Here is a 27,364-nt window from a genome sequence, read left to right as displayed (position 1 = left end):
ATTGAAGTAAACAGGATGAAATGCAATTAAATACAATTAAATTCTTAAAAACAATTTTATATACCAAAAACTCAATATTGTAACCTTCGATAATTTGTTCCAAGGTGTTTTGGTCATTCTCTCTGTGCAGAGCCGTCTGTGCAGAGCACACTCTTCTGCTCATTTATTTGTAAAACATTGTTAAACATTTGTAGTTTTTGGCATATTGTAGATGTAGTCCAAAAATTATTGCATGTGGGATCATATTAAAATTTTACATCAGTAGCATTCAGAGAAGTTGACAGCGGCATCCACCGCAGGTGTAGATTGAGAGTATTAGGAATACTTGCTTTGTTGCTGCTTCTTCTGTAGCTATAAGAGAGACTATAATTTGTTTCCTCTATTCCAAAGGGTGCTCTTTCAATACCACTGGCTGTATGGCAGCAAGAACTTTCTCGATGGGAGTGAAACTCTCCTCAGAAGATGGTAACAGATGTCACCTGTAAGCTATGGGACTTGTCTGTCTTTCATTGTACACTATGTAGGTATAGCCGTATGTACTAGGAATAACCCAAATTACTGTATTTGTTTATTATCTTGAGTGTAAAAGGGCCAGATTTACAAAAAGCTTGCATTGCTCTTGCATGACACAAGTCACTGTAAGGCAACACAAGTCCTTCAGGGGGATTTACTAAGCAACTCAAAGGCACCTTACTTGGCTGTGCATAGTTTAGTATATTCTAAGTAATACAAGGAAGTGCATATCGCTATGTTGAATTACTTTGCAGCAGGAAGGCATTCCATTGGTGGAGTATGGATTGAACTGTTTCCGTGAACCCAGGACCACAAGAAGTGACTCCAAGGACTAGCTGGATGACCTTGTGTGAGCAACAAGCTCCTGGGCCTTTAAACCCTGCATCTTGCATCTGCTGGAGTGAGTCCTAGTCCACTAAATGGTGCCCCGCAGGTCCTGAACCATTGAAGGTGTTGTTGGGGGTTCGTCTCCAAAATCCTGGTACTTAGAAAAGTTATCACAAAAAATGCTCTGAGAAGCGACACAAGACCAAGACCTACTGGCCAGCTGAGCGACACCCAAGTTGCATCGTTGGACGGCCTGACTTTATGGTAGCTCGTGCTATTTTCTTCTCTACAGCAGAAAATACTGTTCATCAGGACATCTCAGCAAAGGTATCTGGCCTTGTGGAACCCTCACTGGCTACAGCCTCCAGCTTCACCCTGCTGGAGATTTTGGACTTCCAAAAAAGCCACTAAGTACAAATGCAAAAATCTTCATCGCAACTTGGTCTAGCAGCTCCTTTATGACAATGCCTCCTCCTCTGACACCACTGGCTGCCTTGCCCACTGAACACTTGCCTTCTCAGGAGCTTTTCCTCAAAATTTCTTTTTTAACTCTGAAGGTAATACAAAGACCAGACTAGATCCACCTCCATGCCTGACCCCGCTTCATTGTGGTCAGCCTTACCTTTGGACTTTGCCCCATTCCTTCATGACCAGATACTCACTGTTGGTGCTAATTTACTCTAAAATAAGAATTCACAGCTCCGATCCTACTGATTGGTTTTAATTTGTTTTGCTGTATTTTATTTGGTAAAATGTTCTCTATTTGTCCATATTGGCGTGGAATTTTTCATTGTTATGTTTTCACTTTATTACTGTTTGTGTGCTGCATAAATACTTCACTCAGCACTTCTAAGTGAAGCCTGACTGCTTTTGTGCTAAGCTACCAAAGGTTTAAGCACAAGTTAATTTAGTGACTATAGAGGTTTACCCTGACAAAGGATTGTAGTTGTTACCTGAGTGAGGCTTCTGCCCCCTCAAACAATAACACAATTTCTTACGCATTTACGCATCTTCTGCTAGCATGATGTCATAAGCATTTGATAAATGAGGCAAAAATATAACTTCCATACTGTGCAGAATGTCCCCCTCAGTCTGTATTTTTCCATTATGAATCCTGACTGAAGGGTTCACTTGCCCGTCTGGTGTCTCAAACAGTTTATGTTCTTAAATTGTAGTCTCTACTGGATGCTCCTTGAATATATAGCAAACCTTTGTCACTTGTGCTGCTCTGTCCAGAAATGCCATTATCCATGTCTTGTTTCACGTAAGTATCCGTAGTTTTCAGGGCATTGTTATTTTGGTAGACCAGCTAATTTATTTATCTTAAGTCAGAACCTTTCTCTTCTCTTCTTTCTTTATCCTAAGTTCAGCTTCACTTTTCTGTTTGATATACTTGTCTTTTCCATGATATTTGCCCATAATTAAGACTTCGGCTGACGGAATAGGCTGTCCGCCAGAGTCCTGCAGTCGTGTTACCGCCAGAGCGGTCTGCTTCCCGCAGCCCCTATTAAGAGTTTCCCACTGGGTCAGCGGGTGGAAACCAAGTTTCTGCCGGCTGGCCCAATGGGAAACCGCCCACAGCATTGACACTGGCTCATAATAGAGCTGGCGGCAATTTTTGCGGTGCACAGGGTGCACCATCACCTGTTGCGCTTGTCACTGTCTGCAAAGCAGACAGTGGAAAACGTGACGGAACTGGCCATGGGAGCCCCTGCACTACCCATGCCAAGTGCATGGGCAGTGCAGGGGCCTCCTATGGGGATCCCCTGCACCCCGTCTCTGCCAGCCTTTACATGGTGGGGCTTCCGCCATGTAATCCTCGCGGAGAAGGGACTCGTAATCTGCAGGGTAGTGCTGCTTGCAGCGCTGCCCTGATGGATTAGGACCTCCAGCTCTGCCAGCCCCTCCACTGGAGGAGAAGTGTCGGTGTTGGCGGTCCGACCGTGGTGCAACTGCCACAGTCTTAATGGCAGCCGTCCCTCCGCCAGGGTCGTAGAGGGGCTAGGTCCATCCATTTCTTTCAATACTGTACTGTCTCCAGAGTCCTGATTTTGTCATGGTCTATTAGACCTGCAAGCCTTAGGGTGTGATTCCCCCAACATTTAGCCTTCCTCCTCCATTTTTTGGATTTCTTTTTTTGCTGGTATTAGGACTCTGCACACCAGCAGTGGTATGACCAAACTTGAGGGGGCCCCCTGCACAGTATATTGATGGCCCCCCTCAGGACTCACGCAAGAGCTCTCAGACAGAGTATGGTGCTGAGGGGGCCCCTTTGTTACACTACTGCTAACCAGTGCTAAAGTGCATGTCCTCACTCCTTAAAACAGGATAATATTAGCTTATCCCCAGTTGGCATACTTAGGGGCCCATGTAGAAAAAACTGGTGCAATGTGATTGTTGCTCCAGTTTTCTTGGGCAAGGTGTCCACAACAGCATCTGAAATTCTGACGCTGTTGTTGCGCTAAACGTTAACATTGCTGGACTAGTGACAAAAATTTTGAAGCTAGTCCAGCAATGTTAAGGAGACCCTATAGACAACAGCACAGCATCTCCTTTATAACCTGCCCTGAGAAGGTGTTGAAAAAAATGACGCTATTCTGGCGCAGCATGGTGCAGTGAAATTTACAAGATTTCACTGTGCCATTTCTGTGCGGCTTTTAATGGGAGAATGCCTACCTTATATATATTATACCTTGGCGCAGGTATAATGTAGCACAAGGCTTTACAAACTGGCACAAAATGGTGATATTGTGCCAGTTTGTAAATGTGGCGTGAGGTGGGGGACTGTTTAGCGCTGCCTTAATGTAAACAAAATGATGCTAAGACAACGCAAAATCCTTGTAAATGAGGCCCTTAATTTACCTAGAAGTCTCTAGTAAAGTGGTACTCCTTGTAAACAGAGCCTCAAATAAAATGCTACTAGTGGGCCTGCAGCACTCATTGTACCACCTACTTAAGTAGCCCTTCAAACATGTTTCAGGCCTGCCGTTGCAGAGCATGTGAGTCCATTTTTAAACTGCCACTTCAACCTGGCACCATAAGCCTTGGGCCAAGGCCAAACATTCCTTTCCAATACATGTAAGTCACACCTGGGGTAGGCCCTGGACAGCCCAAAGGGCAGAGTGAAATGTATTTAAAAAGTAAAGTATGTACTTTTAAGTTTTACATGTCATATTAGTAAAAAACTTTTAAATTCATTTTTCACTACTGCAAGGCCTATTTCTCCATAGGATAATATTAGAGTTGCCTTATTAAATTTTATGTGTAATTTCCAAATGTTTAGTGACTCTGGAATCACAATTTTATATTCTCACAATTTTATATTCTCATTTATGGTGAAGTTGGATTTTAAAGTACAATTCTGAAGCTACCACTTTTTTACCCTATGTTCTATTTTCTTGCATTATCCATTTAATTCTTGTAGCCTGTTTCTGGCCATGTGTTTGGGTTTAGCTGACAATTGAGGTTTGTGCATTCCTCCTAGACAGCCACACACAATAGGAAGCTTAGATAGGCCTGGGTAGGCCATCACTGGAACTTTGGGAGGGAGGAACGAGGCACAGCCCCACTTGAACCCTAATAGGTTGTGGCCTCCTTCCACACTAAGGGCTGCATTCCTCTTGCAGTTAGTCTGGGGCTGGGACAGGAAAGGCAGGATGACTGGTGACGTCAAAGGGAAACCTCTAGAAGTTTCTCTCCACATTCAAAGTCACAACTGGGTATAAATACGGGACCTCAGATATGAGCTCTTAAGTAAACTTCTGGACGTTTGGATACTCTGCCAGGAATAAGGACAGCTGTGCTGCTACAAGGACTGCAACTCCACTGGACTACTGTTCTAAGAGAACTGCTTCCTTGCCCGTGATGACCTGCTGCCTGCTACCCCCCTGTCTGGGAAAGAAGAACTGGACCTGCAATTTCATCTTGAACCTAGAACCCCAGAGTGACTCCAAGGGTTAGTCGACTGGCCTCCTAAACTGAGCCTCAGGGACTTTAAAGGCTCCCCAACCAGTTCCTAGACTCATCTGCATTGAGTCACTGACCTCCAAATTGTGTCCCTCAGGTCCTGAACACTTGATGTGGCTTAGCACTCCTAAAATCAAGCCTATGGGCTCTTTGCAAACAGGTCTATTTGCACCAAGACTGCATCCTCTTGGTCCGAAATGCCACGCAAGCGTCCAACAGACCGTGTCTTTGCACAGCAGCATCGACAACCCACAGGGTACCACCAACACAAAGCACCAGCTCACCAGTTGAAAATCCCTGGCCTGCTCTTAATGCCATGCCGACAACTGCCTGCAATTCTCTCACTGCTCCCTGCAATCCTCTGCAACGCAAACAGGACTCTTGGCCAAAAACATGAGTACGTAACATTTTATGCAGGACTAATCTGGCACTGTATCGGCCTGAACTTTTGACTTTGACCTCGTCCAGTGTGACCAGATAGCAATAATTGGGGCTTTATGCTTTAAGGTACTATTTTACAGTTAATTCTTTAAACATTCATAACTATTGTTCTACTGATTGGATTTGTGAAATTTTGGTCTTGTATTGGTTATTAAATTTTGCTCAGGTTTGTATATGAACCTTTTTGTGTGGTGGTTTCAGATGTTTAGTGTTTGAAGTGTTGCACAAATACTTTAAACATTACCTCTAAGCACAAGTTAATTTGGGGTTTGACTGTGCCTTACACTGCTGTGGAATTGTTAATGCTTTCTCAGTTGCTTCTTATCAAACCCATCCGTGTTCAAAGATGCAAGCCCCTCTTGATGCGTAAGAAGCTATTTGGCAGCACGCATTTAGTAAGTGATGGCAAGCCTGTTGTAGCCTGTGAGAAATCTGATGGGGGTATAGTATCAAGGGAAGGAATGTTCTGTTCACTGCTGGATGCTCTGTCTGGATGCTTCAAATGCCCTCAGTTTGACAATAATAGCTTTTCATCATAACACAAAATACAACAGTCTGTGGGCAACCTTCACTTTCAAACGCTGAGTTGGACTTTCTGGGAGCTAGCAGAACAACCAGTGCATGTTCTTGTAAATAAGTAGTGAAATTTAAATGTGTTTGTGCCTTGCATGAATTTCTGAGGTTTAAATTGGCAAACCACTCAATCAATAAATCATGGATTTGTACAGTGCGACTACTCACCTGTGAGGTTCTCAAGGTACTGGGGGTTGGGGTGGGGGAGAAGCTGAGGATCAGTCGAAGAGCCAAGTCTTGAGGTCCTTTCTGAATTGTGAAAAGGCAGGGGACTGTCTGAGGTGGATGGGAAGGGTGTTCCAAGTTTTGGCGGTGATGTGGGAGAAGGATCTTCCTCCGGCTGTGGTCTTCCGGATGTACATTGGCGAGGGCCTGGTTGGTGGAGCAGAGCTGTCTGGCGGGAGTGTAGAAGGAGAGTCTGTGGTTGAGGTAGGCTGGTCTGATGTCGTGTAGGGCCTTGTAGGTGTGTGTCAGGAGTTTGAAGGTGATTCTCTTGTCGATAGGCGGCCAGTGCAGGTCTTTCAGAAGGACCGAGGTGTGGCTGTGACGTGGGACGTTGGTGATAAGTCAGGCGAAGGGGTTCTGGATGCTTTGAAGCCTTTTCCGGGTCTTGGCGGTGGTTCCGGCATAGAGTGCGTTGCCGTAGTCGAGGCAGTTGCTGACGAGGGCCTGGGTGACTGTCCTTCTGGTTTCGGTTGGGATCCACTTGTAGATCTTCCGAAGCATGTGCAGGGTGTGGAAGCATCCTGATGAGACAGTGCTCACCTGTCGGTCAATGGAGAGCGATGAGTCTAGGGTGATGCCGAGGATGGTGCGTAGTCAGTGGGGGTGCTTCCGAGGGCGGAGGGTGTGGAGCTGAGGATGAGGACCTCTATCTTGTTTGAGTTCTGCTTGAGGCAACTGTCTTTCATCCAGGAGGCGACTGCCTTCATTCCTTTGTTGAATTTGTTCTTGGTGGTGGTTGGGTTGTTGGTGAGGGAGACGATTAGTTGGGTGTCGTCGGTGTAGGAGACGATGTTGAGTGATTGGCTTCCGATGATGGCGGACAGTGGGGTCATGTAGAGGTTGAAGGGGGTGGGACTCAGCAAGGATCCTTGGGGGACGCCGCAGCTGAGCTTGGTGGCTTCTGAGAGAAAGGGGGGGAGTCGAACCTTCTGTGTTCTGCCCAATGAGGAATGAGGAGTGCCATTCCAATGCTGAGTCTCTTATGCCGACGTCGTGGAGTCGGGCACGTAGTGTGTTGTGGGAGACCATGTTGAAGGCGGCAGAGAGGTCTAGGAGGATGAGAGTGACAGTCTTGCCTCGGTCAAGGAGGGTGCGGATGTCATCTTTGGCGGCAACGAGGGCGGTCTCGGTGCTATGGTTGCTCCTGAATCCTGTTTGTGAGGAGTCCAGGATGTTGTTGGCTTCCAGGACGGCGGTGAGTTGTTTGTTGACTGCCTTCTCTATGACTTTAGCCGGAAAGGGGAGTAGAGAGATGGGCCAGTAGTTCTTGAGGTCAGCCGGGTCAGTGGAGGATTTCTTCAGTAGAGGGTTGATCTCGCCGTGTTTCTAACTCTCTGGGAAGGTAGCGGTTTCGAAGGAGTGGTTGATGGTGTGTCACAGTCTGGGTGCGAGGGTGTTGCTGGCTTTGTTGAAGATGTGGTGGGGCAGGGGTCAGTGGATGCTCCTTAGTGAATGGTTGCCATGATGTTGCGGGTCTCATAGTCGGTGATGTTGTTCCAGCAAAGGAGGGTGGGGGTTGGGGTGACGCTTCGGTCAGCATACTGGTGGTGGGAGTTGTTGGGGGGGTCCTGGGTGGTGAAGCTGTCATAGATGTCTGTGATCTTGCGGTGGAAATAGCTGACAAGGTTGTCGCAGTGTTCTTGTGATGGGGGGATGTCGGTGGAGTCAGAGCTGGGATTGGTGAACTTTCTGATGGTGAAAAGTGTTTTGCTGTTGTGGGCGTTGTTGCTGATGTGTTGTTGCAGGGAAAGTTTGTTGGTGGCCCTGATGAGCTGGTGGTGATGTTTGACTGCGGCAAACAAGCAGTGTTGTATCTTAACCTGCTTAATGCACCATTCTTTCAAAAGTGTACTGCCATTTAAAGAAGGTAAATGGAAGTGCTTTAGATATAGGCAAGGCCACTGTAATTATGTGGCAGGAAAACACAAAATTATGAGGCAAGGTTGGCCAATTTATGTGGCAAGAAAAGTCCAGTTATTTTTTGTTCAGTTACTTGTTTTCCTCGCCAGAACCATTAATCCAGTTTTATGATTTGAGATGCAGTTCAATAGCCTGTGAAACTCAGAACTATTGAGAAGGCTGTCTCAAAACTACATCCCTAAATACAGAGAAGGTGTAGTTCCATGATCATTTTATAGTAATTTTTTTAACACTTCTGTTAGCACAGCTAATGAAGGTGTGCCATGCATAGTAGTATGAATACTGTTCCCCAAGTATTGCACTCTTTTACTGGTAGTCCGATCCCAATGCATAGACACATAGTTAAAATTCTATGGGTGTGCTCGGTTGTCGTATGAGGACAGATAGCTTCCAACTTATTAGTTTTGCGCATAATCCAGAAGGGAAATTTTTCTCACTTTGTGGGTGCTTTGCCCATTATAACATTAATAGTCTGTAAACGAATAGCCTACACGGCAGCTTGGACATGTGTGTGATCAGGAGCAACTGCTCCTGTAAAAGTTGTTTGTAAAACTCACTGTGGAAACCACATATAGACAGACACTACCTGAGTTAGTAACTATCTCTCTTCTGCAACTGCTGGATTTGCTGTATCAGGATATGGTCTATAACCATCCAATACCCAGCAGGTGACTGTCATTACTTAAGTACAGATACTGATGTTCTGCACTACGTGGGCCAATTGACCACCAAACCATCCTTAGTTTTCTTGATATCTTAACAGGACTTCTAAGTCACAATAGAGTTCATAATTAGATGGTAGTGCAACAGCTCTCTATGCATGAAACTTTTCAATTATTAGATCATTAGCACAATACTCCACCCAAGAATAAAATATTTCAACAAGGTATGTAGCATGTGCATTTACAAAAAATGTTATCAGCACTCTGAGTTAAGAGCAAACCTAGTAAGAAAATATTGTATGACTAGTTCCCTGAAACTTATCTCTTTTGGAACTGGAACTTGTGCAATTTTCAACAAACATTCGATAAACATGAAATGCAAATAACAGAAATCAAAATGGGGTAATAACCTTTTGTAAGTCAAGAGTCTGGCAAGTTGAAAGAGGTACATATCCAATATTAGAACAAACTTCTCTGCTAACTGTAATATTTGGTTTCTTCAGTGTACCATCCAAAATCACACATGGAGCTGGAAACTTCATAACCCTGGACAGGCATCAAATGATACATTTTCTAGGTTATTGAAGAAACAACAGTTTGGTTTTCTAGACCCCCAGGCACTAAGGACTCAGGGCCTGAGTTAGATGTTGGTGAAATTGATCGCGTCATTGCTTTTCTGTTGGATTTCCAGCAGCCTCCTTGGCAGTCCGCCGGCTGTATTTAGATGTTGGCGGTCCCATTGATGATAGACTGCCCGAGACCCACCGACTCCGTCAGAAATCTAAACCTGCGTCAACCATGCCATTGGCTGCCAGCAGGACTCCAGCCACTCTTCTCGCCAAGCAAATTACGATGGGCCTTCTTGCCATGACAAGTGTGACGATGTTACCTCCATACCTCAGCTGATGGATTGGAAGGGAAATCCTACCTTTTTTCCTGATTCTGTTTCTGACTGGAACCCGACCAGAAAAGACATGTTGTTGCTGCTGCCACTGGATCACAAAGGAAACCCACCCACATTCTAACCAGACTCGAAGATCAGCATAACATATTACTTCTGAACGTTGTGTGGTCACATAACATTAGCTCAGAACCAGTGCAGTAATATACATGTCATAAAATAATTATTAAAACAACTTGTGACATGTATATGTCGACAAACCATTGTGACACACCTGTATATATGTATCGATGACATACACTATTTTTATTTTGGTGTAAGTATTCATTAGTTGCACCAAAATAAACAGTACATCATAATTGTAAAATATGTGAGTACTTTGCAATGGGAATTTTCAAGTTTAATATAGTGCTTCCTGTTGTGAATGTGAGTCAGTACATGTGTGTCACTGGAACAACAATTCTTTTTCAATGACACAATTGAATTGTAAAGCAGTGCACAATGTTGAACAAACTGTGTGAAAGTTGGTCTCAAGTCATCAGACGTACCCCTACTCTCATGAATATTATTTCAGAAATGTAACCCAAATGTGACAATGAAAAATGTTTGGAAGGTACAATTTCCTGCCATTGTGCCCTGTACATTGGCTGTGCGACAGACCCCCTCCATCTGCAATCCACCACCAGAACAATGCCTGAAGAGCTGTAATATCTAAATATGGTCGGCGGGAGTCCGCCAGCCTGGCGGCTCGGAAGAGCAATCCATTGAGGTGGCAAAGCTGCTGTACATGTAAATAGGGTGGTTGGAACTCTGTCCACTTGACGGAGTACTTGGGTCTGCTGCTGCGGTGGGATGACAGTAATACTGTCAAGATCTAAAACAGGCCCTCAGTCAATGTGCCACCCATAGACAGAAAACCAGTGGGACTGCAACCACCCCACATTCCACCTAGCAGTATTTAAGTGAGATGTGTTTTACGTAATGATCAATCCCATGAGACACTACAATGATAGTTGCTTGGACCCCTAACCATCTTTGATTAGAAAAGAGCACATTCAAAAGTCACTAGGAAACAAAGAGATACATTTTAAAGATTAATTTATAAAATCAAAATCCTATTGTGAATTGTTACCACAATAAAGACAAACACAATGGTAACTGTAACTTTTATTAAAATCATAAACAAGAGGAAAAACACATACATATTTGCTGTACGTTTTCATAGCGATCTTACTCTCATTTCTTTATTTATATTCATTGACCCTAGCCTTAGCATAGAAGAACAACGGAAAGGGAATTTTGAGGTTTATAGATGGTTCACGCCTGCATAGATGAGCCTCCCCGTAGCCTTCGATTAAAGTGCGTGATGTGATGCTACACGGGTGTCTCATTGCACCTGGCATGAAGGTTCCTCTCTAACCCTTCCCATCCTCTGATCATGGTTTATAACATTGTTTAATCACTGTTGAACCTTTCAGGATAAACAATTAGCAGAAAGTAGTTTAATGCCCTTTGATGTCTTTTCATTCTGTAACACTGTCCTCCTTGCCCAAGTAACAATAACACGTAGTTATCAACCTCCTAGAAACCTTATTCAAAATTCAGTAGCAACATTTTAAATCATTATCACTTTGCAAAGAACCGAAATCTGCATTTACATTAGTTCAGAAATTTCAGGAATGTATCTGTAAGTTATCCCAGTATTCAAACTGGTCCCGATTGTACATTTTTAAACAACATGAGGCAGTCAACACATGTTTAGTCTGATCAGGACTTTTTCAAGCCTCAGTACGAATTTCAAAACTCTGAAAATTGCCGCACGAATACTTTGGATAACAACAAATATAATACTGAAAATTCTGAACTATTTCTGGGATGACTCTGTGTGCAATCAAATGGACTACATCATTAAGTGTGCTTCAATATTATTATTTTTGTTCTGCTGGATTGTGAACTATCTGGTCTATGATCTATTTGCACCCTATTTGTTGTAGGGCTCAACATACCATGTAAACACTGTTGCACTAGTACTGATTACCAGTTGTAATTTGCTACTAGACACTAATGCTGTGTTGCTCAATGTGTGATTATTCATTCACTGGCTACCAAATGGTTTCTATGTTTGGATCATTCTATATTACTTACCTGCATTCACATTTGACTAATTTACATGTGTAATTCAAAAAAGCAAGAAGAGAAATGGCATAACAATCTTGACAGGTTTGGGGTGCCTAATGAGGAATGGTTTCTTCTTTCAGAAGGGAAGAAGAAATATTGTCCAGAGACAATGATAAATTGTTCCATTGCAATTTTCCTATTGTGTGTTGTTTATGAATTGTGTGTGTTTTCTTGCATACTACTTATTTGTATTGGAGAGCAGAGTTGGTTTCCTGTGACAGTGTGACTTGTTGAATCTCGGGGTAAAGCTTTACCATTCTTTTCTAAATTGTATTTCAGTCTTCAGCATGTCGGCATAGCGAAGGTTGGCATAGAGCTTTCTCCTTCTTTTCTAAGTTGCTTTCTAGTCTTCAGTAGGACACTCACAGGAATTCACTTTAATTAATTTAGAGCTCACAGAGAAAGCCAATAAAGAATTACTAGGAAATAAATGGGCAGATGGTATATGAAATATCCTCAATAAGAAATTATATCACACACAGTGTGTGTTATCTTTGATTTCTCATTACGAAACTCTTTTGAGGATATGGCATAGGTCTTTTGCTGTTGAGGTTGAATTTACAGTAACCGGGAATAAAGAAGTTTTGTAATGTGATTGACTCATCCAAGCTTTGGCTTAACACCCACGAAACATTGTTTCTTTCCACAGCAAAGCATTCAAGGTTTATTCCCACAAAATCTTTCACGTACAAACCCGCCAATAAGAGTATTTCAATCACTTATGGCACTGGGAGCCTCACTGGGATTCTTGGGTATGACACCGTTCAGGTAAGAGCTGTGGAAATGATCTGACATACACATGTGAGTGTGAAAGAGACAAAGACAAAATAAGGCATTTAGGGCCTTAGATATTGGCAGATGGGTTACTCTGCCAAAACGGTGACAGATATCCCGTCCGCAGAAATCTGAGGCCCATAGGAAATAATGACACACTCTTAGAGTATCCATTAGTTTAAGTAGCTACTGAAGCCATTGAACACTTTAAATGATGCCTTAATGGATAAAGCTACTTTGGCAAGCTCGGGACCAATAGTTAAAATGAAAAGGAACCTGCTCATCATATAAACGCGAACAGGGAAGTCTAATATCCACAAGAGTGAGTTGCTTGCAATGAACATCTGTATTATGCTTGCGTAATTTCCAATCAAAGGTAAGCAAAAGAGTTTCCACAAACCTATCAGAATTACAAAACTGCTAACAATCAACTTACTTCCTTCTCCTAAGCAAATCTGTTCTCTTTGTTAGAGTGAGGTAATTTGATACAACATGTTTATGCTTCTAATCAAGGACACATTCCTAAAAACCACCTGTTCCATTTCCATGCAGCATTTTCAGCAGCCTAGTCTCTCTTTCCTGTGGACATATATGGTAAATCTTTATGCAGGTTTGAAGAGTGTAAGTACATTGCCTTGCTTCAGAGATTCACTTAACATGTTCAAAGTAGAACATCCGGTGCATGGTCAATAACACGTTGTCATGGTCACTCATGGTTGACAACACATACACCATGGGCTACTCCCACGACATAAAGATAGGGATCTTCAGTGTAATTGGGAAGTGCTGTACTAAGGCTAGAATCAATGGCCATGAGTGGGGCAAAATTGACAAGGGTCTGGGAGAACTTTGCCACCAATCTTATAAACAAAGACTCCTCAGGAAATACAAGAAAGGGAGTACAATTGAAATATCACAAACGTTCACACTTACCGCAGCCAGTACGTAGAAGGAAAGCAGTTGTAGGTAAACTACTAAGGCAACTGCGTAAATTCCCAGACAATGGATCATTATTCGCCACCTTTCAAGAGCAAAGGAAACTGCTTAAAAGGGAACTATGGACCTTTAAAAAGCATAAGCAGGAGACGCTTTGGGCCAAGGTACACTTTGCGTCCAAAACATCTGACTCCAAAAGATTCTGGAAAATCATTAATACAAAGGCAGCTAATAATGCAAACATAACAGAGGAAGCATGGGTGTGCCACTTAAAGTCTCATCTAAAAGAATTGCCCACCAAAGAAGGACTGTGAACCCAGGGGTTCACAAAAAATCAGGAACCCAATGTTTCGGAAAGTTGGAGGATCACGCATCAGAAATAATAAAAATCATTGCGAAGTCGCGAAATGACTGTGCCCCTGGCCCAAACGGTTTACCGCAGGCACTGTTTAAACAGGAAACAGAAAGATGGGCCAATTTCCTGACTGCAGTGTTCAATTGTGTGCTCACAACAGGAATTGTTCCGGCAACCTGGAGAGGCTTAATAATCCACCCCATATACAAGGGAGGGAATGCGGCTTCCCCAAGCAATTACTGATTAATCACTCTTTTTGTGTGCTAGAAACTCTTAGAAACTTGGATTGCAGATAAAAACATTCTGCCTTTAAATCAAAGCGGCTTCACCAAGCATCAAGGAACGCTAACAAAACTTATGGCGCTGGGACTGATCACCAACAGAGCAAAAGCAACCTGGACTCCCACCCATTTGTGCTTTGTTGACTTTAAAGCTGCCTTTGATTGTGTCCCACGTGGCAAACTGTGGGCCAAACTACAGCTTTGGGGGTTACCAGCTACTGTTTTAAATGCCATCAAAATGATTTACTCTGATACATGGGTGAAGGTTAAACTGGGGTTAAACAACAGTCGGTGTTAAACAAGGCTGCGTATTGGCCTCAGCACTCTTTAACTTGTACATAGCAGATCTTTCCGCCAAGTTAAACAATCAATCATCCCATTCCAACTATCTAATATTTTATATGCAGATGACCCATTACTAATTAGCAACACCAGAATAGGCATGCAAAAACTGCTAAACAAATTAGAAGAGTATGCAAGAACAAACTAATTAGAAATCAACCATAACAAATCTAAAATGATTACTCTAAATCGCAGACCCACTAGCCAGCGTAAATGGTACCTGAATGGAAAGACCTTAGAGGAAGTAAGCTCATACAGATACCTAGGAGTCGTGGTCGATGCCAGATGTAACTATGGGCCACAAAAAGAAGCAATAAAAAACAAGGCGCAGGCACTTGCTCACGCTTTTGGCAAGCTCTCAAATTCAACCTGTGGCCATGCTCTGAACCCATTGACAGCCATAATGAGAGCAAAATTACTGCCAACCCTCACCTACGGGCCGAAATAATGAGGGGGAAGGAGGTAGCTCTCCTGGATAAGTTTCTGATAAAGAAATATAAGCGTGTCTTTTGGTTACCAGGGCATGCCTCCCCAGTCCAGGTGAGACTGGAATTCAGGTTGGTTAAGCAGTCGCTGGCCCGTCCTGTAGCATAAATCAAATGCAGTTCCAAACTGAGCCGCGCACCAAAAGGGTCATTAGCTAATCTAGTCTGGCAGGAAATTATTTTAGAAAGAGGGAATAGCAATTACAAAAGGTATCTGGAAAAGAGTATAAGTCTTTTAAACTGAGGTGATGTATGGGACCAGTCGCTTTCCACCCGGCTTTTAACAAAGCAGTAAATAAATCAAGTAAATTACACAGCTCGCTAGAAGACAGGGAGGTTCTGGCTAAAAATGGCTAGTTCACTCGTGTAAAACCTTCAAAGAATCACCACTTACGGATGCCCCCTACTCGCAGAACATCCAGCAATGCTTTCTAAGGCTCAGGCTGGGTGAAGTTCCAACGCTAGACCTCATGCCAAAATGGAAGAAGGGGCCGTGAGCAGTTATCCATGAGTGCCGCCTATGTCATCTTGCAGAAGAAAACTTGGTGCATGTGGTCTGCATTTGCCCAGCTTTGGCTGTTGAAAGAAGATGTTTACTGAAAAAATAACTAAATGGCTTAGGGATCAGATCCTGTAGACAAGCACTAACTGAAGCATTCAATTAAGTAGCGGCAAATCAAATCTGTAGAATGTATTAAACTAGTTTTTTTAAATAATTTTTATTGTAATATAAATGTCTTAGTGCACCAATATTGTTCTGTTAAATTTTATGTTGAAGGAATATTTTTAGGGTTTTAATTAACTAATAAAATAAACATTCATCATCTGTTGGTCAGCATCCTTCATCATGAAACCAGAGCCGATGGATACTTGGAACAGGTCTCAGACATGCAATTTGGTCGCTGTGTAGAGCCTCCCTCTTGTGAAAATGCCTGGCGTCAGGGTCACTTTGGCCTTTGGGTTGGTTTTTCGATGACATTAACCTATCACTCTTTAGACTCCTCTATTTGTTTATCGTAGGTAAATAGCTTTTTTTTATAAAAAGACTCCTTCTTCACTCACTCATTGCAAGTGGGAAATGTATCTGTGGGAATTAGCCTACAAAAAGCAATGTCAATTGTAGTGCAATACGTTGAGTACCATTTCATACCTCCCTAGGCACACACCATCTACTCCTTGCCGTCTTTATGCCATATGACTGGCAAGACTCAATGTTTTTGGATCATTATCTAAAAAAAGTCAATGCCCAGAAGGAGTTACATGCGGACTCCTTTTACCTTAATGGTATTAATTGTAGACAAAATATTGGAAAAAATATTGTGATTCAAAAATATGGTTTCCAGTATATCTAAAACTACTGTCAACAGAATATCAAAGGTAGTAATGTCGTGTTAAGTGTTGTTTTAATAGCACTGTAAAAAAATATAGCTGTAGAAAATATTGTTGCATTTAATATTGATAGTGTTAATTAGTATATCATTTATTGCAGTGTGGTTGTTGTATATGTGGATTATTTTTATAAATTTGTGTTACATTTTTAGTAATGAAATTGTTAAAATGTTTATTTTTAGTTGTGTTAATGTATAAAAAAAATGCTTAATATAATTTTTAGTAGTGGCCTATTGGGTTTTTAGGTTAATATTTTGAGAGGATAGCAAATTATTTATTTATATTTTGTACATTTATTATGTTATATTGATATTTTTAATAAATGTTAATTTCATATTAAGTATATATACACCAATATATATTAATGGTATTAAATAATAAAACAAGTAGTGTAACATTTTATGCAGAAAAATCTAACTTTACTACTAGTAAAGTTAGACTTTTGGTCTAAGTTAGACTTTTGGTCTAAACTGAGACCAAAAGTTTAACTCTACTACTAGTAAAGTTATAATTGAGGTCTAAACTTAGACTTCAGGACTACACTTCAACTTTTGGTTTAAGTTTACCTTTGTGAATCATGCCCATAGTTGTATTTTGGTAGTATTGTTGGTTATTAGAACTTAGTTTGTTGTATGTTTCTTACCAAAATTATTATGAATAACTTTTTTGTATAATAAAGATGTCACACATTTTTTCTAATTTATATTTTCAAAGTTTATTTATTGCATACGTTTATGATTTTAACCCCTTAGCTGCATCTGTTAGCCAATGTCAGGCACACTTACAGCCTCCCTTGTGCATCTGTCAACCACTGGTTGACGGGGGGCTGAAAAGGACTGGAATATTCCTTTATTTTACAAAATGCTGGAGAGTAGCAGAATCGCTTCTGCGTCTCTACCTGACTCCCACATATCTGTGACATCAGCTCGCCGCAAGGCGCACTGACATCACAATTTTACCAGCCAGAGCTGGAGGAAGGAGCTGGTAAGCACTCTCTCCACTCTGGTGGGAAATAAATGCCCCAAAAAGGACTCTGAATGTTTCCGGGAGTTCTCATTTGAAAGAGAAGAGCCGCCTTTTTCAAACAAGACTTTTCTGTAGCGGTTTTCTGACTGTGAATCGCAGCCATGCAAAACATTTAGACAGTTTACGCAAAACTGTACTCTTGTTAGATAAACAAGCAGGTGAGCTTCGATTCTTGCCATGATGCTCATTTCACAGAAATCAAACCTCAACAGGAAGTACTTACAACTATAAACGTAGCAGGTGCCCCAGTTGAAGCTCCACTTCTGGAAAGGACAAGTGATCCTAACTCCTGGGCATGGTGAAGGCAAAGCACATGTGTTTACTCAGCGATTCCATATTGAAAAAGATCTGAAATCCTTTGTGAAGATGAATGCACTTTGATCTATTGGAGCACAATCTGTAGGTGACTGTGACGAGTGGGTTCTTTCTTGTCCTCTCCTGGTGAGAGCAGACCCCATGGTTCTCCCTTTAAATTGCTATGAGTATGCATATGTGCAAATCACCTGGAAACTCCACCCACTGGGCCCTACCATTTCTACCATAGTAGTATGCAAAGGTCTTCCTTCCATTTGCCAGGATGATAGACAGCTTACCCAAGGGCCTCCCAGTGCGTTTCCAGCCTCATTCTTGATGCAGAGGAATATGAGGATATTCACACCAAACAAAGAAACACTTACTTCATATAGCTAAGAGGAAGGACCCCGATTCGGAGGAGATTTACGTTTTTGTAGCTTTGTTGATCTCTCTTTGGGAGGATTAATGTTATCACAGAATTCTTGGGGAAAACGCACAAGGAACAATCATTGCCAAATGCACACAAAGTCACTGGAAAACATTTCCTCATGGTCCATTACGCAGTTGTAGTGTATAAAACACACTGGACATTTACCCAATGAGGTAGCACTTGCTAAATAACCAGTAGAAAGTTCTTCAGTTGGGTAGATATTTTGTGCAAAACTACGGACTCTTGTTGGATAAAAGGGCAGGTGCGGTTCCTTTTTGGCCATGCCACTCATTCACCTACTGACACTACTGACACAGACACTCACCCACTCACAGATGCACTCAGAAACTCATTCAGACACTCCTGCACCCACACTCAGACCCACTCAGAGACTCATATACTCAATCACAGACCCACTGAGACACTCACACACCCACTCATAGATCCACTTAGACACTGACACACCCACTCACGGACCCTCTCAGGTATTCATGTACATATTCACTGACCCACTCAGACACTCATACACCTAATCACAGACTCACTCAAACAATCACGTACCTCCTGACAGACCCACTCATTCAGTCATGCATCTACTTGCAGACCTGCTCAAAGGGTCAGGCATCCACTCAGGGACCCATGCCCCACTCACAGACCCACAAAGAGTCCCATGCACCTATGGACACACCCACTGAGGTATTCATGCACACACTCACAGACCCACTCAAAGACTTATGCATGCAGTGTTGGCTGGTAATAGAGGGTCTGGCTGTAACCTATGTGTTTTTCAATTAATTTCTATGCTTTTTTTAACATAATGTTAATTACTATACGTTAATCCAACCACCGTGGCAAGGGGTTTGGTAGTTATAGTCAGTTTTCCAATGAGGCCATCCACTGCCACACACGGTCGACGACCATGCACAGCGGTGGTTGGAATAATGTATAGTAATTAAAATTACTTTACATTAAAAAACATAGAAATTAATTGAAAAAACAAAGGTTACAGGAACGTTATAGTTAGGAAATAGAATTAAATTAACTGTAGAAATTCACTTAAAAAAACAAACGTTACAGTTACATTATAGCTAGGTTCTGAATTTACTTGCACACAACCATGGGATTTAATCAGTTAGAGTTATTCCAAGTAACTATAACTTGGGCTCTATGGTAACTATACATATATCTTTAATTTTTTTGGTTGTTGGTTCCTGGGAGATACTGCTTGTCCATCTTGTAACCTGCAATATATACATTACTTCTATTGATGTAACATTTGGTGGTGGTAGTGCTGTCTTACATGAACTACAACATCACCTATTGTAGTTTCCCTCTAATAGCATGCATTACATGATCTTTAGTACATTACCAGCTTATAGTTACTGATGATGCACTTTCTTTGCTGTAGGTGCAGTCTATGTAGTTTAAGAACTTCTTTCTTTTCTGTAGAGTGATTTACTTTACAGTTTCTACCATTGTATCTGAAAGTTGTGTGATAGTATAGATGTATAATATTTTTATGTTTTGTATGTTTTTATTTACATGTGAAAATATGCAACTGCCTCTATTTTATATAATTGCATGTATGTTCTGTTTAGATATTTCATGGTTTTGCAGCTTTTCCGTTAAGGGTGTTCTAATGTGGAGCAGGCGCTTTCGTTCCTGTTGGTTAAAAAAAATAGTTTCATTTTAAATGTTAATTTGTTGGTAGTTTCTAGAGTTGGAGGTCATTAGGTTTATTTTTGATCAATATTTGCTTGATGTTAGACTTTTCATCCTTGGCGTGGTGTCCCTTAACGTTTTGCCTGTTTCCCAGGTTGTTGATGTGTACTGGATTCTGATTTTGCTGTTTTTGTTACTCTGGGCACTTTACCACTGCGAACCAGTGCTAATGTGCAAGTGCTCCTTTACAAAATGTGTATGTAATTGGCTTATCCATGATTGGCATATTTGATTTATTAGTAAGTCCCTAATACAGTGCACTAGAGGTGCCCAGGGCCTGTAAATCAAATGCTACTAGTGGGCCTGCAGCACTTGTTGTGCCACCCACATAAGTATCTCTGTAATCATGTCTCAGACCTGCCACTGCAGTGTCTGTGTGTGCAGTTTTAACTGTAAATTCGACTTGGCAAGTATGCCCACTTGCCAGGCCTAAACCTTACCTTTTCTTACATGTCAGACACCCCTAAGGTAGGCCCTAGGTAGCCCCAAGGTCAGGGTGCAGTGTATGGTTAAGGTAGGACATATAGTAATGTCTTTTATATGTCCTGACAGTGAAATATTGCTAAATTTGTTTTTCACTGTTGCAGGGCCTGCCCCTCTCTTAGGTTAGCATGGGGGCTCCCTTTAAATATGATTAAAGTGTAGATTCCCTTTGGGAGCAGATGGACATGTGGAGTTTGGGGTCTCTGAGCTCACAATTTAAAAATACATCTTTTAGTAAAGTTGATTTTGAGATTGTGTGTTTGAAAATACCACTTTTAGAAAGAGAGCATTTTCTTGCCTATACCATTTCTGTGGCTCTGCCTGTTTGTGGATTCCCTGTCTGGGTCATTTTGACAATTGGGCTGGTTGCACCTGTCACTAGACAGTAACACAAAGGGAGCTGGGGTGTAGTCTGCATTTCCTGATGAGCCATCTGTGCTAGGAGGGAGGAGAGAAGTGGTCACTTACACCTGAAAGGGCTGTGCCTGTCCTCACACAATGCAGTCTCCAACCCCCTGGTGAGTGTCTGGGGCCTGGCCTGGGCAAGGTAGGATTTCACATTCAAGAGAGACTTTGATTTGAAGTAGGCCTACTTCAAAGGAGAAATTGGGTATAAGAAGGGCACCCAAAACCACAGACTTTAGAACACTTCTTGAAACCAAGAGGAACCTCTGCCTGGAGAAGAGCTGAAGAGCTGAGGAAGAAGAGCTGCCCTGCCTGTGACTATGCTTTGTGGAAGTATCCTGCAGTTGCTGCTTCTGCCTGTGCTAGAGGACAAAGACTGGACTTTGTGTTGCCTTCCTTCTTGTGAAGATCTCCCAGGGCTTGAGTTAGAGCTTGCCTCCTGTTATTTGAAGTCTCATGGACAGCAAAGACTTCTCTCTGCCAGTACCTGGAGTCTCTAGAGAGACTCCTACTCTGCCAAGTGGTGACCATCCAGTTCCTGGGACCCTGAAAGGAGAAGCTGGCAGCCAAAGAATAAAAAATCCACGCACAGAACGATGTGCGGGGAAAAGATCGACGCAACTCCGATATGCAGGTGAAAAATCAACACGCCGTCGGCTTCGTGGCTGAAAATCGACGCTCGCCTGCAACATGACTGAAGAATCAACGCACGGAGCTGGATAAACGACGTGCAGCATCGCTGATGGATGCTGGAAGATCGCAACCCACGCTGCGTGGTTTTTGGATCATTGTGCTGCAGGATTTCCAAAGCAATTACTGCTGGGCGTGTAAAAACAATGCAAGGCCTGCCTAGACCTGAGAGTGCTGACCGGATCGACGCATCGCTCTCCTGCGGAGAGAAGAAACAAAGTGCCGGACCTGATGAAAGGAGAAACAACGCAAGGTCTCGCTCATGAGTGAAATCGACACATCGCAAGCCCTCTTTGACGCACACTCGCCCGTGCAGGGTTATTTGTGACGCACCCAAGGTACATTTTCACGCTAACAGTGTTAGTGTGTGTTTAAAACTACATGAAGACTCTTTTTGCTTTTTAATTGATAACTTGACTTGTGTATTGTGGATTTTTGTTGGTTTAGTCTTGTTTTGTTAGATAAATATTCTCTATTTTTCTAAACCAGTGTTGTATCATTTTGTAGTGTTTTCATTAAGTTACTGTGTGTGTTGGTACAAATAATTTACACCTAGCAGGGTGATTATCTTTTACCCTGACTAGAGTGAGGGTCCTTGCTTGGACAGTGGGTAACCTGACTGCCAACCTAAGACCCCATTTCTAACACTTGAGTTTATAGCTTTTTAATAATTTTGCTATACTTATTTTCTTATATCGTTTTGTTGGTTTGTTATAGTTGTTATTTTCTGGCAGTTGATCGTTATCAAGTAATATTTTTTTTTATTTTAGGAAGTCTATATAAAGAGAAAGAAGTTGGAGAATGTTTTAATTTGTCTAAATGTAAGTTTGACTTTCTTGGGTAGGCAGTTCTTTTGATGTACATATTTCTTCTTTAATGGTCTGTTGAGAGAATCTGGCAGAGTTTCCTTGACTTTCAACATTTTTCATTTTCAAAGTACTTAGTTGTTTAAATTAGTGTACCTTTTATATTGCTGATTTAGAGCCTGATTAGGAGTTTGGTGGTCCAACCTCCAGCCCGCCAAGGCGGCGGTCCCTATAAGGACCGCCGAGTCAACAGAATCCTGCCGGCTGTACTACAATGTTACCGCTTGGACAGCGGCGGTGTTTCTAACGGAGCTGAACCAGCAGGGAGTGTGGTAGCAATATAAGGTATATCTTTATATTTGTGTTGAAGCAGGTGTGTACATTTTATCCAGTATGTACACATATGCATGATACATGTGTAAAATTACATTGATGGAGTCTGGGCCATATATGCCCAGTAAAGTCAATGGCAGTACAATGAGAGAGGTACTTACCTTTATTATTTTTGTTTCCTGAGGTGAGGTGGCTGCTGTGAAGAGGGTCCTGTACAAAGGAGTCCACATCATGGACTGAAGGGAAAAGAAGGATATGGGGAGCTAGCACCCCATTTCACTCAATTCCACCACCTTGAAGCAGGTGGTCTCCCCGCCACAGTCTGCTTGATGGTGAAGCACATCCCAATGTGCAAGGCGGTGTCCGGCTGCCATCAAGGCCGTCGGCACATGGCTGACAGTGTCGGTGTGACCCTGGCGGGCTCGAGTTCAGCTGACCCCCAAAATCTCATAATTCGGCAGTCAGACCGCCTACATGGACTGCCAAACCCATAAATTATTTGTTTTATTTTATTGGCTAGAATAGTTTATAGTTATATTTTATTGGTTGGTTTATTTTTATTTTTATTTTTTTATCAGTTGAGTCCTTCTAAGGTAAATGCTAACTTAAGTTTTATTTTTGATGTATGATATAGTTTGATAGTTTTGAAAATAACTGTATTTATATGTAGTTATTTAAAGCTAGGTTGGTGTTTAAATGTTTGCAGGTAATGCTAATTTGTTTTTGGGAGTTGTATTGTTATTATTTTAGCTATGTAATTTATGGTAGTGAATGGTACTTATTTTGTTGATGTGATATAGTTGTATTTAATTTAAATATGTGCATAATTATATATATTTTTTTTAAAGTAATTGTTTTATGTAAAAAGTGTTTTTATATATTCAATAATGATTATTTAATTATTTTGGTGATAAATAATTGTGTGAATCAATATTTCTTACATAATATAAGTTTATTTAGAGATAACACATTTTTTGGGTTTTCTATATGGGTAAAAATCTATATTTTTAATAATGATATTTGTGTTCTCAATATTTATCGTTCTACTAGTTAAGTATAGGAAGTTGATAGTTTTGTTACAGATATTTACTTCCCTATATTTTTGTGTTTCGATATTGTATGCATCATTATTATGTCTGTGGTCCACTTCAACATGGATTTTAAATTGGTGTTAGTCAATTGAGAGCCCGTTTAGCCTTTGGACTTTTGAAGATATTTCTAGGCAAACTAGCTGCAGTGATCACATTTATAACCATGGCACTGTTTGGTATGTGGAGACCTGCTGGTTTCTGTAAGACTTCTAATGGAGTTTCCAGCAAGCAGACCACAGAATGTGTCTGGACAGGTTTCTAACAACAGATCAAGTGGAACTTTCTATATGGCATCAATGACGGAAACAGTCTCCTGTTACAGTCACTTGTTACCCTGCCCATATATTGTATAGTTGAATGTGCCCAGTGTGCTGCCGCTGCTTAACCTCCCTGTCCTACAGTTTTGCTTCTCGTCAAACACAAATATTCCAGTATACCTCATTTAATGTCATAATAGATAGACAACACCAAAGACTTAGGCCCACATTTAAACTTTTTCACGCAAAACTGCGTTAACGCAGTTTTGTGTGAAAAAGTTGAACGGCGGCTAGCGCCATTCCAGAGTACCAGCCGGGTGTCATATTTAAGGAATAGCACAAGCCGGCGCTAAGTGTGGGCTAACATCAAGGAAAATTATGTTAGCCAGGTGAGGGTGGCGGTATGGGGAAGGGGTTTTTACACTGAAAAATGACGTTAGGCTGGTTAGAGTAAAAAAAAAATTACTCTAACCAGCCTAGCGTCATTTCTCAACGCAAAACCTACCATACCACACGACTCCTGTCTTAGAAAAACAGGAGTCATTCCCACCACCCCAATGGCTAGCACAGGAGACAAGGTTCCCCTGAGCATGGCCATTGCACCCAGTGACATGTAGGGGGGACATTTCAGGGCCCCAATAGTACTTTTAAAAATTAAACCAAATACTTACCTCTACTTACCTATACTTACCTGGATGGGGGTGTCCCTTTGGCCTGGGGAGGGCACCTGTGGGCTCCATGGAAATAGGCCCACAGGTCCCCTAATGCCTGTCCTGACCCAGGTGTTAAATAATGGTGCTAAACAAGCTTCGTGCCATTATTTAGGCCCGCCTCCCTCCCATGCACCATTTTTGCACAGGAGGATAAATAATGCGCTAGGGCCTTAGAGTATCTTTTTGCCTGGGAACGCCCACCTTGCCTCTTATTGACACAAGGTAGTTTCCCGCTAGCAAAAAAGGACTTTAACTCCAATATTTTGATGTTAGACTAGTCTAACATCAAATTATAAATATGGAGTTAGGTTTGTGCTGAATTAGCGTAAAAAACATTACACTAATTCAGCATAAACAGAGTATACTTCTGGGCCTCAGTGACTTGTATTGCAGCATACAGATCCCTTGCTGAAATGCAGATGAGCTTGCATTATGGTACACTGTGAGACTTTGATGGCTTTTGTCAGCTGAAAGACTGCACTTTTCTGTTGCCTTTCTGTTGGTTGGCTACCCTGATTGTGTGTTAAATGGAATCACTGTCATTCATGGGTAATTTGATGCTGCTGCAGTCAAAGCTATCGAACATGAGGATGTGCCTCATAAATTGCTTCATTAAAGGCTGCACGCTGAGTTAGTTAAAAGGTTCTGGCTAATCTACCACCCATGTGTATTACAAACTGTGTAAGTAGGTTGACACTGGCTTTGGGTCATTGTCATTTCACTGAGCTAATGTAGTCACAGATTATGGCTGCTCTTGGTCTAACGTGTCCAAATAAGTATTTCTGACTCATGAAGCAGAATGTTCATATGTGTGATGAGCTATGATTCTTCGGCTTCCTGGAATGGGCTGGGTCTGTTGTTCAGCTGTGAAATGTTCTAGTAAACTGTCTCCTTGCTTTTCCAGTAGCTAACGCTAATGATCCAGGGAGTTGGTGCTAGCTCCCTTTGATGGGGCTTCATCACAGAGCACAGAAGACCATCCAGACCCCTAAGAAGTCTTGAAAAGGCTAAGCTGTGCAAGGCCTCAATTTGTTACTTCAAAGGACGATGGAGTTGCTGCCAATGTTGGTGGCATTGGTACAGTCGCTTCCTAGCCTAAAACTGTTTTATATGATTCACTGAGGTTTACTTAAAGTAACCTAGTTTCTATCCTCATTATTATAAAAGGTAATTAGCTCTTTTAGGTTCTCAATATGATGATCGCTTACTCTGCCTAGTTATGAACCTGTTCCTAGAGTCATAGTCAATACATTCTTGGTTTGCTACAACATAAAAACTCCTGTCCGGTGCTTGTTAGCCTTTGTTGCACCTAGGCTGGTATAGAAAATAATACCGTAAGACCTGGAGCCTGGAGATGGACTGGCCTTTCTACTGTTTGCTATGGTACTCTTGAGGTTGATGTGGGCAGTATAGCCCACATGCTGCTCTTCACCTTTCACCTCGCTATCCCACCCATTCACAAGAGCTAACACCCAGAGAGATTCAGGGCCAAAATCTTGCACGACAAGAGAGTTCTGTACTCAGTATGAGGAACAGCTATTTTCTCCAGTGGGAGTCATAGTCATTCAAAGGAGCCTGCGTACCACATGAAAGCCTGTCGAAGTTGAAGTTATCCATGTGTGTGAAATATACATGAAATAGGTTACTCCTTTATAGTGCTATCTTAAAACATGGTATGTGACCATCACAGAGTGATCTAAAAGTGAATTGAATGTCTTTAACTAGCTTGAATATGATCTATATATTTTACCAAATTTGCTTCAATCTTGAGAAAAATAGATTTAAAATCTTCTACGTCATCCCTCTTGCCCTAACCCTATCTTGTGTAAACACAACTTCTCGAAGTGTGGCTGACCATTGTCCTTCTACTTCTAGGTGGGGAACATTACTATTTTGTCCCAGGCCTTTGGTCTCACAGAGATTGAAAGTGAGTTCTTCTCCTACGTGCCTTTCGATGGGATCTTGGGCCTGGCATACCCTGGCATTTCAGTTGATGCTGCCACCCCAGTCTTTGATAACATGTGGAGTCAGAATTTGCTGAAGCAAGATCTGTTTTCTGTTTTTCTGAACTCGTAAGTAACTGCAAGGACCACTTTTTATTTCAGTACTGTCATAAAGTCACTGCAAATTCTTTCCAACCAATGAAAAATTCACTGGATGCCGCATATCTTAAAAAGTATTTCTATTCAAAATTGCAAAATTCGAAATGTTGTAAATAATACCATTTAATTATATCATATAGTGAGTGACTTTATGCACTTTTATATACACTCAAGAGATTTAAGGTGAAATTGTCTCACGGTGACAGGTTTGAGCAGAATCTTGTGATGGAGATGATCTCCATCAACCAGTAACCTTCTCAGTATCTCAAGTGACTTTTGAGTACAACCTATTCCCACTCATTTGATTTTCACTTGTGATACCCAAAACAGCATTTTGCATAATTTCTCTGACATTCAAGCATAATTGCAGGTAAACAAATCACATGAGTTCTCAAACCCATCCTTCTAAGATCTTTGGGTATAAGTTGAGTTTGAGTATGAGACACCTCGCTGCCTGGTTGGTACCTCTACACTTACAGATGGCATAAGATGGTGTGAGAGGTAATCCTGAGATGAAAAGTGGAGTGGGTGTCACAGTTCTCACCTGATTCACCTCTGAAGGAGTATCATGGAAAACAAAATGTAAATGCCCCTACTCTCTTAAGTTACCTGAGTCATCTGCAGTTCTCTCAGAGTACACATATGAACTAAAGGAACCCCAGGTGGGAAAAGGGAAGGGGAAAAGAGAATCATGTGCTGGCACGATATAAGATTCCTACGTGCTTCTGATTGTGGCTCATACAG

The 27,364-nt window shown here is 41.8% G+C and overlaps 1 protein-coding gene across 1 annotated transcript in view; it reads left to right on the top strand.

Moving 5' to 3' along the window:
- Nucleotides 1-27,364, top strand: part of LOC138249014 (pepsin A-like) — a 128,463-nt gene that overhangs the window by 57,057 nt on the left and 44,042 nt on the right. The window contains exons 5-6 of the mRNA XM_069203071.1: nt 12,356-12,474; nt 26,394-26,590. Of these exons, the coding sequence (XP_069059172.1) occupies nt 12,356-12,474; nt 26,394-26,590 (316 nt within the window). The remainder of the gene's footprint in view (nt 1-12,355; nt 12,475-26,393; nt 26,591-27,364) is intronic.

The sequence above is a fragment of the Pleurodeles waltl genome, chromosome 8, assembly GCF_031143425.1.
Source record: "Pleurodeles waltl isolate 20211129_DDA chromosome 8, aPleWal1.hap1.20221129, whole genome shotgun sequence".
In the NCBI taxonomy this organism is placed as follows: Eukaryota; Metazoa; Chordata; class Amphibia; order Caudata; family Salamandridae; genus Pleurodeles; species Pleurodeles waltl.
The sequence above is the reverse complement of the archived record's forward strand: the minus strand, read 5'-3'. Positions and strand labels throughout refer to the sequence as shown.